The following is a 14,213-nucleotide window of genomic DNA, read 5'->3' on the forward strand; positions in this document are numbered from 1 at the left end:
CCACAGGAGCTCCTAACACTTTAGTGCCCAGGGCCCACAGCATGACCACATGCAGAGCCAGCCCAGAGAGGCACCAAGGAGCTATGAGGCTTGCAGGAACTACCCAGGTCTGGAACCAGCTGAAGCTGAGCCAGATCCTCTGCCCTCATGGAGCCAGGCTGGACTCCACAGCTGAGGCCGGAGCACAGCCTGGTCCTGGCCCTGTAGGGCCTCCAAGGCATGTCCACAGGTTTCAGGGAGCCGGAACAGGAGGAAAATGCATTATTTTAAACCCAGGAGAATGCTGCCCATTGTTATACCTGCCAGGGATTGCATCCTATTCTCAGAGGCGTTAAACCATGAATTTGAGTCTCCAGACTGATGCAGTTTGTCAGTACATATGTTTGCCAAGCGCATTTGACCTTGGAAAAAGTTTGATCAAGGAGCATCACCAAGATCAGTATGGCACAAAAGCACACACTACTCTTGGCCCAAGGCTTTCCCAGTGGCTTAGCGATAAAGAATCCACCTGCAATGCAGGAGACGCAGGAGACTAGGGTTCAGTCCCTAGGTTGGGAAGATTCCCTGGAGGAGGGCATGGCCACCCACTCCAGTATTCTTGCCTGGGAAATCCCATGGACAGAGGAGCCCGGTGGGCTACAGTCCATGGGTTCACAGAATCGGACGTGACTGAAGTGACTGAGCACCCACTTACGCACTCTTGGCCTGGGTTTTTTGTTTTCTCTTGCATCCATCATTTTAATACATTAAAAAAATACTGTATACATTTACAGTAATGCTTACAATGTACAGTACATAACATTCAAAAAGAGCATACAAAATCTATACAAAAACTGAAAAATGTAGAATGGCAAGGTAAAAATTGACATTGTCTCCTCTCCCTGGTGCATCTCACTCTGGGGTCCCCACTCCTAGACAGGAGGCTTGCCCAGCTCTACTTGCCTCTGGGTTCCCAGTGTCTCCTGGGTGCCTGCACACAGTAGGCACTTGGGGAACCTATGCTAAACGAATGGATGAGCGACTGGATGAATGTAGCCCTGCCCACCTGTGGGACCTCAGCAGAAGCCCTCGCTGTGCCCTGAGTCAGCTGTGCCCTGGACCGAGCTCCACTTGTGCCCTGTGCTCTGTCTAGGCTGCAGACTCCAGCAAGCGGCCTTCCACCTTGGCTGGCCAGTTCAAGCAGTCTCTGGACCAGCTGATGAAAATCCTCACCAATTGCCAGCCCTACTTCGTCCGTTGCATCAAACCTAATGACTACAAGAAGCCGCTGGTAATGAGGGGAGTCTGGGGACCTGCACAGGACGAGGGGAGGTATCTAAGGGAATGAATCTGATGGCATCTGGAGTCATGTCTCTCCTTTCACCAGTGCCTGGGCAGCTTTGAAGCTATCTGCCCCCATTTTACAGATGGGGACACTGAGGCAAGGTGGCCAGTCTAGACCATTTGAAGGTTGGTGACCTTCAAGGCTTTGGATCTCCCAGACCTCAACTGTTTCCACACTGCCATTTGCTTGCCATTGGCCAAGTGTGTTGCTTCTCTGAGCCTCAGTTTTCTCTTCCATAAATTCTGGATCTGCCAGCCTGCGGGGAGCAGCAAGGGTTGCACATGACTTTGTGTGTGTGTGTGTGTGTGTGCGTGTACCATATCTGCATAATTAAGCCACATTCCATAAGGGCAGCAACCAGTACTGTGATTTTAGAGGCTGACACCAACTACTGGTCACCGAGACCTGAGGCCATTAAACCCTTGGAAAGTGACTGTATCTACTTATGTGCTGGGTGGGAGCCTGCTGCCTACCCAGTCCCTGGGATTCCAGCTTGGGAATCCCACCCAGAGACCACAAATTTAAAGGCTTCCAGACATGGGAAGATGCCATCTGAAAGGAGATAAAATGATTTTTTTTTAAATGTCTTATAAAAGAAAAAAATAATATTACATTAAATAAAGTTTCTTTTTTGAAAGTATAAAATTACATGAATTTCAGGCTGGCCCAGGAAATCCAAAATGCATCTTCCTTAAATCACAGTGCACAGATGTTAGATAGTAACAGTGCTCCCAAAGGCCCTCTGCCACAGAGGCTTGTGGGTCATGCTCAGGTCTTGTGGGTGCCCCTGGCTGAAACACCCCTGGGAGACGCAGCTCCTGTGCAGGTATAGGGGAACCCAGGCTGAGGGGCCAGGCAGGCTTAAGGTTGAAACTCTGGCTCTGCCACTTAAGAATATGTCTCTGAGGCTCAGGCACCTCATCTTTAAGTTGGAGCTAAGTGCCCCATCCAGGTAGAGCTGTTGTAAAGATTAAACAAGAAATACCAGGTCCACCAGAAATACTGGACAAACGGAAGAAATCTAGTTGCCCAGGACTGCTGGGTGGTCCTTGACCGCATTAGCAGTTGCCTCGGTGGCCCTCCATGTTTCCAAGTGGGTGACTGCCTGCTGGTAGGCTTGCCAGATTGGAGGGCATGCACCTAGTCCCCAGACACTCCTGGTTCCAGGTGGAGGGGGCCCCTCTAGGGTGCCAGCCATGGCTGAGCCCCCATACCCTTGTGCAAAGCATTGTGACCAAACTCCTCTCCAAATAGCTATCTCTGGAGGATGCAGAGACTAAATCCATTACAATATTTTCTGAGTCTAAGTAGGGAATGTACTTCTTCTTTCCACTAGAGTGGGAGGCATAATGGTGCCCCTGCCGGAAGGACCCCAGGGGCAGTGGTCACCCCAACATTGGCAAGGTCAGGAGGAAACCGTGTTCTTTGGGATCACTGTTTGGGGGCATTTAACAGTATTTTAAATGTGACATATGCAAAAAAATTTTCTATTCCTCATACTCTGCATATCCTGAAAATGAGGGAAATATTTGCTCTTCTTATGGATGTCCCAGTTTGTATGTGATGGACTTTTATCTCCTTGGAAACACTTCCAGGACTTTCAGCGACTTCAACCAAATATCTCTCTTCAGAATAGAATTTTTATGAAACCAAGTGTTTGTTTCGTTCTCCTGCATTTGGGGACAGCGGCAGAAGTGGTGGCTCAGAGCTGGTGGCGAGTGGTGGGGAAGGGGGCGGCCCGTGCTATCAGCCCCTCGCCTCTGCACCCGCAGCTCTTCGACCGGGAGCTGTGCATCCAGCAGCTGCGCTACTCGGGGATGATGGAGACCGTGCACATCCGCAAATCCGGCTTCCCCATCCGCTACTCGTTCGAGGAGTTCTCACAGAGGTTCCGCGTCCTGCTGCCCAGTGCCGTGCGCACGGAGGTGTGTGTCCCCGCAGCCCGGCCGCAGGCCGCAAGACGCGGCGTGCGCATCCTGAAAACCCGGGCGCCTCTGGGAGCCCCCAACCTCCCAGTTCCAAGAGGGCTCAGGGCCCCTTCTTGATGCCCAGGGGCCGAAGCTTTGAAATGACCCCTGTTCCTGCTTCCTTTCTCTGGAGGAGGCTAGCGGCTGAATATGTTGCTTCTAGGAGCAACCAAAGTTTAAAGCAAATACTCCCTTTTAGGGCAGAATGTCACAGAGGTGATGTGTGGTCGTCCTATCCTTCCCCCAAACACTCAGCCATCCTGAAGTTTGGACTGCCCGTGTCCAAGGGCCACACTGAGACCCCACACCCTTGGGGCATTGTGGTATCGTAATCCTCTGGACCCCATCCTTGATCCAGGGTGCTGGGGGCTTGTGCCCTGGCCCAGCAGCCCCTGACGGTGACCCCTGTGGGAGCAGAAAGACCCCGATCCCTACGAAGGCCCTGAGGAGGGACCTCAGCCTCCTGCGTGACTCCACTGAGCCACTCGTTTCCTCCTGTTAGCTCCGAAACAAGTTTCGCCAAATGACCCTGCGCATCGCCGAAAGGTGGCTGGGGACAGATAAAGAATGGAAGATGGGAAAGACCAAGATCTTCCTGAAGGTGAGAACCTGAAGCCTGTGTGGCTGGTCTGGTGCCCGTGGGTGCCTGCTGCATGCCTAGCCCCTGACCTCAAGGAGCCTGGTCGTAGAAAGCTATGCTAGGGGAAAGGGAGGCAGGGAGTCACAGAAAGGGCCCTGCCCAGCCTGCGAAAGCCCGGGCGGCTTCTTAGGAGAGGACGTTTAGGACAAGACCTAAGGAGACAGAGGGGCTGCTTCCAAGCTACTGGGCAAGAGCAAACAGGACCTGAGGGAGGTCTTCCACTGTCCCCCAGCCCTGGAGCAGTCTTTGCTGCCGGAGCCGGAGCCGAAGCGAAGTCTGCAGTCAGTCCTGGGGAAGCCCCGCCCCTGCCTCCCTGGGGAGGCGGAGCTTCAGGGAAGGCGGCAGTGCGGACCCTGCCCTTTGACAGCTCATCCTTGGCAGGGTCGGGCAAGCAGCATCACTTCCCACCTCCCACCTCCCTCTCCATCAACTTACAGGGAGGCCCAAGGTCACAGCTGAGGCAGCCTCCAGCCCCTGAGGCTGGAATTCGGGCCCTGCAGGATTTTGAGTTGGGTCTAAGGGAGAGAGTTATCAGTGTTTCCTAGCCCCACACACCTTGAGTAGGTCAGCAGGGTGCGGAGGAGGAACAAGAGAAGATCAGGGCCAGAATCAGGGCTCTGCCAGCCCACCCGGCACCACACCCCGTCCCCACTGCCCCTTCCTGAGGCTTCCACTCTCTCCTCTTACCCCATGGAGCCTGCCCACCAATCCTGGTCTGTCCTCCCAGCCCCAGCTCTCCAGTGGGCCTATTGTCGACCCATCACTAGTTAGGCTAGAGCTGGGACTGTGGGGCTTAAAAAGGAAAGAAGCAGAGGGGCTTCAGACTCCATTGGGGCAGCTGACTCCACAGAGGGAAGAGGTCTAGGGAATCCCATGGTGCTACCCAGTAAGGTGCGGTTTAAAGCAGGGGTCCCCAACCTCTGGAATCTAATGCTTGATAATCTGAGGTGGAGCTGATATAATCATAATAATAGAAATAAAGTGCACAATAAATGTAATGCACTTGAATCATCCCCAAACCACCCCCACCCCTCAGTCCATGAAAAACCCAATCCATGGAAAAATTGTCTTTTCCATGAAACCAGGATCCAGGGGGAGCATCAAGGTGGGCCTGGGAATGTCACCACTCAGGGATGAATACAGTCCATCACCTCACACTGTGAATTCTCTGCAAAGGCTGGGGAAACATGTTAATATTTAAACAAGCATGCGTCTATATTACAGCTGACTGCGTGTTTCACATAATTTTTAGGAAATAAAACACAGCTTTGGGGACAGTTTTTGCCCGCCTCTTGGGTTTTCCAGAGCAGAAATGAAATTTTCCAGATTGAATTAACAAGAAGAAAGAGCTAAAATGGGAAGTTCTTGGATTGAGGGGCTGGGCTGCGGCTCTGGGCTCGGAGCCATATCAGTGGCATCTTAAGAGCAGGTCTTTCAACCCCATGTCTTTCAACCCCTGCCCGCTTCTCCCGGGAAGAGTCTTAGAGTTCCTGACTTCTGGAGACAGAGCCCTGGCTGCAGGTAGGGGCTTGAGGGTGAGGCAGGGCAATTATGCGATGAGAACTCTTCTGTTTCAGGAAAACCAGGACACCCTGCTGGAGGTACAGAGGAGCCAGGCCCTGGACGAGGCTGCCATCAGAATCCAGAGAGTCCTGCGGGGCTACACACACAGGTGCAGGCCCTGCCCCAAGCCCCTCCCCACCCACACATCCACACGCCCTGTCCCCTGGGCAGGCCTGTACCCCTTAAACCAGGGTGACATGTTCCCTCTGGTCTCTCTCTGGGGGTGACTGAGGCAGAAGAGCTTTTGTGACCTGCTGACCAGGGACACTGCCGTCTGTGTTGGCAGAGAATTTCTAATACACAATTTGAATGTTTAGGGGTGAAGGGCAGAATCTACCAGTGTGGTCTCGACTGTGTTTTGATTCTCCTTCAATTATCTTAGAAAACATATGGATTTGGGTTTATGAGGTGGTTGGTTTTGGAGGGAAGAAAAGAACCATCTTTGACTCAGTTCCCTGGTCAGTAAATAGGTAACGTGTGAATTTCAGCCCAGGTTCAGCCAATCAGCCATATTACTGCCTCCCTGACCCTCACCATGTCCAGTGAAAGTGAAAGTTGCTCAGTCATGTCCCACTCTTTGCGACCCCATGGACTATACAGTCCATGCAATTCTCCAGGCCAGAACACTGGAATGGGTAGCTGTTCCATTCTCCAAGGGACCTTCCCAACCTAGGGATCAAACCCAGGTCCCCCACATTGCAGGCGGATTCTTTACCAGCTGAGCCATCAGGGAAGCCCAAGAATACTGGAGTGGGTAGCTTATCCCTTCTCCAGGGGACCCTCACCATGTTCAGAGGACTCTGCAGATACCATGATTCTGTTCCCTGCTGTCCCACTGGCCTGTTACCAACCACAGGAAAGCCTGGAAACCCAGACAGGACAAAATAGGAGGAAGTGGCTGAGTCACAGGAACAGAGGCTGTGGGCACCTGTAAGAAGGGTCAGGAGGCAGGGCAGTGTGGCTTGGAAGGCCATACAGGTGCAGGAGTCCCCAGTGGTCTCCAGTGACGTTGTGGGGGATGGACTCATTGCTGCCCATTGAGGATGACTTCCTGCTTAGCCTTTTCTGACACAATACAGGTGAGGGTGGGAATCTAGGCTTCCCACTGGGCATTTTCTGGTGTAACTGGGGGTGAGAACCACAGTTGTTTAAATGGTGTTTCACTGGAGCAGACTGGTTATTATCTAAAAGTTTTGTGTCTTGCTAAACTGTCCTTTTTCTGGTCTTTTTACTGGAGAGAGAAGGCTTTTCTTGGCTTTTTTTGGTCTGTTCCCATTGTTATTTCTGGATTTTCTACTTCTTTAGCTCCTAGTCTGGGGTTCATGAGACAAAAAGAAGCTCAGAGAAGTTACCACTGTCTGAGATCCTTAGCTTGTCTTCCTTCTCATCCTCCATCTTTCAGGGTCTTCTTCATATTTGTTTTATGTATAATGTCTAAGGGTTTTTAGTCATAGTTAGCAGGAGAGGTAAGGAAAAGTATATTTACTCCATCTACCCAGAACTGATCACTATTGATAATTGCAGTGTTATTGCTGTTCTGGCCAATGCAATTAGACAAGAACTTTTTTCAAAAGATATAAATAGAAATCAGGGTTTCTCAACTTCAATACTATTGATATTTATTTTCTTTATCTACTTATTTTTGGCTGTGCTGGATCTTCACTGCTACACACACACTTTCTCTAGTTGTGGTGAGCAGGGGCTGCTCTCTGGTCGCGGTCTACGGGCTTCTCACTGGGGGCTGCTCTGTGGTTGCAGTCTACGGGCTTCTCACTGGGGGCTGCTCTGTGGTTGCAGTCTACGGGCTTCTCACTGCACTGGCTTCTCTTGTTGTGGAACATAGGCTCTAGGGTGGGTGAGCATGATTTGCCGGCTCCAGAACACAGCCTCAGTAGTTGTGGCACATGGGCATAGTTGCCCCTCAGCATGTGGAATCTTCCCAGACCAGGGATTGGATTGATGTCCTCTGCATTGCAAGGTGGATTCTTAACCACTGGAACCCCAGGGAAGTCCCACTATTGACATTTTGCTTGGATAATTTTTCATTATAGAGGGCTATCCTGGGCATTGTGGGATGTTTAGCAGCATCTAAACTCTACTTACTAAGATGCCAGTAGCATTCTCCTCCCCAACCCCTCAGTCATGGCAACCAAAAATGTGTCTGGACATTGCTGAATGTGCCTGGGGAGCAGAATCACCCCCAACTGAGGACCACTGGTACATTCGAAAAGAGACAAAATTTTCTTTAGACTATTCGGTTGTTTACTTTGGCCTTATATTAGAATCATCATGTACGTGTGTGTGTACATGCATTAAAACTATTATATGTGCATGCATATATTCTTTGCCCATCAACAAAGATTCTGACTTAATTGGACTGGGTGGCACCCAGACATCAATAAATATTGAAGCTCTCCAGAAGATTTTTTTCTTGTTTTTTTTTTTTTTTGTCTCCCAGTTTTATTAAGGTATAATTAACATACAATACCATATAAGTTTAAGGTGTACCACATAATAGGGAGGCCTGGAGTTCTGCAGTCCATGGGGTCGCAAAGAGTCAGACATGACCGAGCAAATGAACAACAACAACGTAATGATTTGACTTATATCATGAAACGATTACCACAGTGAGACTGTTGTTGTTGTTTAGTCACTAAGTCACGTCCAACTCTTTTACACCCCAATGGACTGCAGCCTGCCAGGTTCCTCTGTCTATGGGATTTCCCAGGCAAGAATCCTGGAGTGGGTTGCCGTTTTCTTCTCCAGGGGATCTTTCCAACCCAGAGACTGAACCCACATCTCCTGCATTGGCAGGCAGATTCTTTTTTTTTTTTTAATATAAATTTATTTTAATTGGAGGTTAATTACTTTACAATATTATATTGGTTTTGCCATACATCAACATGAATCCGCCACAGGTATACACGTGTTCCCCATCCTGAATCCCCCTCCCTCCTCCCTCCCTGTACCATCCCTCTGGGTCGTCCCAGTGCACCAGCCCCAAGCATCCAGTGCCATGCATCGAACCTGGACTGGTGATTCGTTTCATATATGATATTGTACATGTTTCAATGCCGTTCTCCCAAATCATCCCACTCTCTCCCTCTCCCACAGAGTCCAAAAGACTGTTCTATACATCTGTGTCTCTTTTGCTGTCTCGCATACAGGGTTATCGTTACCATCTTTCTAAATTCCATATATATACATTAATATACTGCATTGGTGTTTTTCTTTCTGGCTTACTTCACTCTGTATAATCAGCTCCAGTTTCATCCACCTCTTTAGAACTGATTCAAATGTATTCTTTTTAATGGCTGAGTAATACTCCATTGTGTGTATGTACCACAGCTTTCTTATCCATTCATCTGCTGATGGACATCTAGGTTGCTTCCATGTCCTGGCTATTATAAACTGTGCTGCGATGAACATTGGGGTACACGTGTCTCTTTCAATTCTGGTTTCCTTGGTGTGTATGCCCAGCAGTGGGATTGCTGGATCATAAGGCAGTTCTATTTCCAGTTTTTTAAGGAATCTCCACACTGTTCTCCATAGTGGCTGTACTAGTTTGCATTCCCACCAACAGTGTAAGAGGATTCCCTTTTCTCCACGCCCTCTCCAGCATTCATTGCTTGTAGACTTTTGGATCGCAGCCATTCTGACTGGCGTGAAATGGTACCTCATTGTGGTTTTGATTTGCATTTCTCTGATAATGAGTGATGCTGAGCATCTTTTCACGTGTTTGTTAGCCATCTGTATGTCTTCTTTGGAGAAATGTCTATTTAGTTCTTTGGCCCATTTTTTGATTGGGTCGTTTATTTTTCTGGAATTGAGCTGTAGGAGTTGCTTGTATATTTTTGAGATTAGTTGCTTGTCAGTTGCTTCATTTGCTATTATTTTCTCCCATTCTGAAGCCTGCCTTTTCACCTTGCTAATAGTTTCCTTTGTTGTGCAGAAGCTTTTAAGTTTAATTAGGTCCCATTTGTTTATTTTTGCTTTTATTTCCAATATTCTGGGAGGTGGGTCATAGAGGATCCTGCTGTGCTGTATGTTGGAGAGTGTTTTGCCTATGTTCTCCTCTAGGAGTTTTATAGTTTCTGGTCTTACATTTAGATCTTTAATCCATTTTGAGTTTATTTTTGTGTATGGTGTTAGAAAATGTTCTAGTTTCATTCTTTTACAACTGGTTGACCAGTTTTCCCAGCACCACTTGTTAAAGAGATTGTCTTTAATCCTTTGTATATTCTTGCCTCCTTTGTCAAAGATAAGGTGTCCATCCACAAAAAAAAATCCACAAAGATAAGGTGGATTTATCTCTGGGCTTTCTATTTTGTTCCATTGATCTATATTTCTGTCTTTGTGCCAGTACCATACTGTCTTGATGACTGTAGCTTTGTAGTAGAGCCTGAAGTCAGGCAGGTTGATTCCTTCAGTTCCATTCTTCTTTCTCAAGATTGCTTTGGCTATTCGAGGTTTTTTGTATTTCCATAAAAATTGTGAAATTATTTGTTCTGGCTCTGTGAAAAACACCATTGGTAGCTTGATAGGGATTGCATTGAATCTATAAATTGCTTTGGGTAGTATACTCATTTTCACTATATTGATTCTTCCGATCCATGAACATGGTATATTTCTCCATCTATTAGTGTCCTCTTTGATTTCTTTCACCAGTGTTTTATAGTTTTCTATATATAGGTCTTTAGTTTCTTTAGGTAGATGTATTCCTAAATATTTTATTCTTTTCGTTGCAATGGTGAATGGAATTGTTTCCTTAATTTCTCTATTTTCTCATTATTAGTGTATAGGAATGCAAGGGATTTCTGTGTGTTGATTTTATATCCTGCAACTTTACTATATTCATTGATTAGCTCTAGTAATTTTCTGGTGGAGTCTTTAGGGTTTTCTATGTAGAGGATCACGTCATCTGCAAACAGTGAGAGTTTTACTTCTTCTTTTCCTACTTGGATTCCTTTTATTTCTTTTTCTGCTCTGACTGCTGTGGCCAAAACTTCCAAAACTATGTTGAATAGTAGTAGTGAAAGTGGGCACCTTTGTCTTGTTCCTGACTTTAGGGGAAGTGCTTTCAGTTTTTCACCATTCAGGATAATGTTTGCTGTGGGTTTGTCATATATAGCTTTTATTATGTTGAGGTATGTTCCTTCTACTCCTGCTTTCTGGAGAGTTTTTTTTTTTTTTATCATAAATGGATGTTGAATTTTGTCAAAGGCTTTCTCTGCATCTATTGAGATAATCATATGGCTTTTATATTTCAATTTGTTAATGTGGTGTATTACATTGATTGATTTGTGGATATTGAAGAATCCTTGCATCCCTGGGATAAAGCCCACTTGGTCATGGTGTATGATCTTTTTAATGTGTTGTTGGATTCTGATTGCTAGAATTTTGTTAAGGATTTTTACATCTGTGTGCATCAGTGATATTGGCCTGTAGTTTTCTTTCTTTCTTTTTTTTTTTTTGGCATCTTTTTCAGGTTTTGTTATTAGGGTGATGGTGGCCTCATAGAATGAGTTTGGAAGTTTACCCTCCTCTGCAATTTTCTGGAAGAGTTTGAGTAGGATAGGTGTTAGCTCTTCTCTAAATTTTTGGTAGAATTCAGCTGTGAAGCCGTCTGGACCTGGGCTTTTGTTTGCTGGAAGATTTCTGATTACAGTTTCAATTTCCGTGCTTGTGATGGGTCTGTTAAGATTTTCTATTTCTTCCTGGTTCAGTTTTGGAAAGTTGTACTTTTCTAAGAATTTGTCCATTTCTTCCACATTGTCCATTGTATTGGCATATAATTTCTGATAGTAGTCTCTTATGATCCTTTGTATTTCTGTGTTGTCTGTTGTGATCTCTCCATTTTCATTCCTAATTTTATTGATTTGATTTTTCTCCCTTTGTTTCTTGATGAGTCTGGCTAATGGTTTGTCAATTTTATTTATCCTTTCAAAGAACCAACTTTTGGCTTTGTTGATTTTTTCTATGGTCTCCTTTGTTTCTTTGCATTTATTTCTGCCCTAATTTTTAAGATGTCTTTCCTTGTACTAACCCTGGGGTTCTTCATTTCTTCCTTTTCTAGTTGCTTTAGGTGTAGAATAAGGTTATTTATTTGACTTTTTTCTTGTTTCTTGAGGTATGCCTGTATTGCTATGAACTTTCCCCTTAGGACTGCTTTTACAGTGTCCCACAGGTTTGGGGTTGTTGTGTTTTCATTTTCATTCATTTCTATGCATATTTTGATTTCTTTTTTGATTTCTTCTGTGATTTGTTGGTTATTCAGCAGCGTGTTGTTCAGCCTCCATATGTTGGAATTTTTAATAGTTTTTCTCCTGTAATTGAGATCTAATCTTACTGCATTGTGGTCAGAAAAGATGCTTGGAATGATTTTAATTTTTTTTGAATTTACCAAGGCTAGATTTATGGCCCAGGATGTGATCTATCCTGGAGAAGGTTCTGTGTGCACTTGAGAAAAAGGTGAAATTCATTGTTTTGTGGTGAAATGTCCTATAGATATCACTTAGGTCTAACTGGTCTATTGTATCATTTAAAGTTTGTGTTTCCTTGTTAATTTTCTGTTTAGTTGATCTATCCATAGGTGTGAGTGGGGTATTAAAGTCTCCCACTATTATTGTGTTATTGTTAATTTCCCCTTTCATACTTGTTAGCATTTGTCTTACATATTGCAGTGCTCCTATATTGGGTGCATATATATTTATAATTGTTATATCTTCTTGGATTGATCCTTTGATCATTATGTAGTGTCCTTCTTTGTCTCTTTCACAGACTTTGTTTTAAAATCTATTTTATCTGATATGAATATTGCTACTCCTGCTTTCTTTTGGTCTCTATTTGCATGGAAAATCTTTTTCCAGCCCTTCACTTTCAGTCTGTATGTGTCCCCTGTTTTGAGGTGGGTCTCTTGTAGACAACATATATAGGGGTCTTGTTTTTGTATCCATTCAGCCAGTCTTTGTCTTTTGGTTGGGGCATTCAACCCATTTATATTTAAGGTAGTTATTGATAAGTATGATCCCATTGCCATTTACTTTATTGTTTTGGGTTCAAGTTTATACACCCTTTTTGTGTTTCCTGTCTATTGAATATCCTTTAGCATTTGTTGGAGAGCTGGTTTGGTGGTGCTGAATTCTCTCAGCTTTTGCTTGTCTGTAAAGCTTTTATTTCTCCTTCATATTTGAATGAGATCCTTGCTGGGTACAGTAATCTGGGCTGTAGGTTATTTTCTTTCATCACTTTAAGTATGTCTTGCCATTCCCTCCTGGCTTGAAGAGTTTCTATTGAAAGATCAGCTGTTATCCTTATGGGAATCCCCTTGTGTGTTATTTGTTGTTTTTCCCTTGCTGCTTTTAATATTTGTTCTTTGTGTTTGATCTTTGTTAATTTGATTAATATGTGTCTTGGGGTGTTTTGCCTTGGGTTTATCCTGTTTGGGACTGTCTGGGTTTCTTGGACTTGGTTGATTATTTCCTTCCCCATTTTAGGGAAGTTTTCAACTATTATCTCCTCAAGTATTTTCTCATGGTCTTTCTTTTTGTCTTCTTCTTCTGGGACTCCTATGATTCGAATGTTGGGGCGTTTAACACTGTCCTGGAGGTCTCTGAGATTGTCCTCATTTATTTTAATTCGTTTTTCTTTTTTCCTCTCTGATTCATTTATTTCTACCATTCTATCTTCTAATTCACTAATCCTATCTTCTGCCTCTGTTATTCTATCCAAGTAAAAATGGGTACTGAAGATTGGGTTCTTAAAGGTACAAAATTGATAACAAATACCAAAAGCAAAGATTAAAAATCTAGAGTAAAGTTTGGAATTTCAAAAATACAGTATTAAAGAAAAGAAGAAAAAAAGAGAAAAAAAAGTCACAAAATTATAAAAAATATATATATATGAAGTTTGCTTTTAAAAATAGGGTCTTTTTTTTGCAAAGTAATAGTAGGTTATAAAAGTGAAAATTAAAAGAGTAACAGAGGACTTAAATTTTTTTAAAAATTAAAAAAAAAAGAATGATCGTAAAAATAGTAAAAATATATCTAGGACTTTCTCTGGTGTTGTTGTGGGTATTGTGGGATCAGTTCATTTTTGGATAGTTCCTTGGTCCGGCTTATATTTCTCAAGATCTATAGGCCCTTCCTATGTAGTTGGTACTAACTACAGGGTTTTAATCTATTGCACCTGTCACTTCCAAGGCGGTTCCCTCTGTTATAGCTTCTTCTGTTTCCTGGTCTCTTCAGTGTCTGATTTCTGCCCTGACACACAGCGGGTGGTGGAGGACACTTTTTTAGGCTCACTTGTTCAGTCATGCTGTGGGGAGGGAGGGACGCTGCAAACAAATTACACTGGCGTGTGTTCGCAGTGTCTCAGCCACACTGGGTCTGCCACTGCTCTCGGCGCGTGTGCCTTCCCTGCCCACACTGCTCAGGCTCTAGGTTGCTCTGCCGGGAACCATCTGAGGCCAGCCCTGGGCTGCATGCACCTCCCAGGTCTAAGCTGCTCAGGTTCAGGCACTCGGGTAGTCCTCAGAGGCGGAGACTCGGTTGGGCCTGAGTTTTGTGCCCTTCCCAGGTCCGAGCAGCTCAGGTGATGAGGTGTTTGGCGAGTGTGGTCACTGAGACTTATTGCCTCCCCTGTCCCTGCCGCTCGGTTTTCTGGGTGTACAACCGGCGCACCTTCACAGGCGGATGTTGACTGTCCAGAACCCCAAGAA

General features: G+C 45.3%; 1 protein-coding gene across 1 annotated transcript in view; it reads left to right on the forward strand.

Moving 5' to 3' along the window:
* The window catches only part of MYO7B (myosin VIIB), a 102,782-nt gene that overhangs the window by 54,133 nt on the left and 34,436 nt on the right, over positions 1 to 14,213 (forward strand). The window contains 4 exon segments of the mRNA XM_070359826.1: positions 1,133 to 1,270; positions 3,097 to 3,249; positions 3,794 to 3,892; positions 5,509 to 5,603. Coding sequence (XP_070215927.1) covers positions 1,133 to 1,270; positions 3,097 to 3,249; positions 3,794 to 3,892; positions 5,509 to 5,603 — 485 coding nt within the window.

This window comes from Bos mutus, chromosome 2, assembly GCF_027580195.1.
Source record: "Bos mutus isolate GX-2022 chromosome 2, NWIPB_WYAK_1.1, whole genome shotgun sequence".
In the NCBI taxonomy this organism is placed as follows: domain Eukaryota; kingdom Metazoa; phylum Chordata; class Mammalia; order Artiodactyla; family Bovidae; genus Bos; species Bos mutus.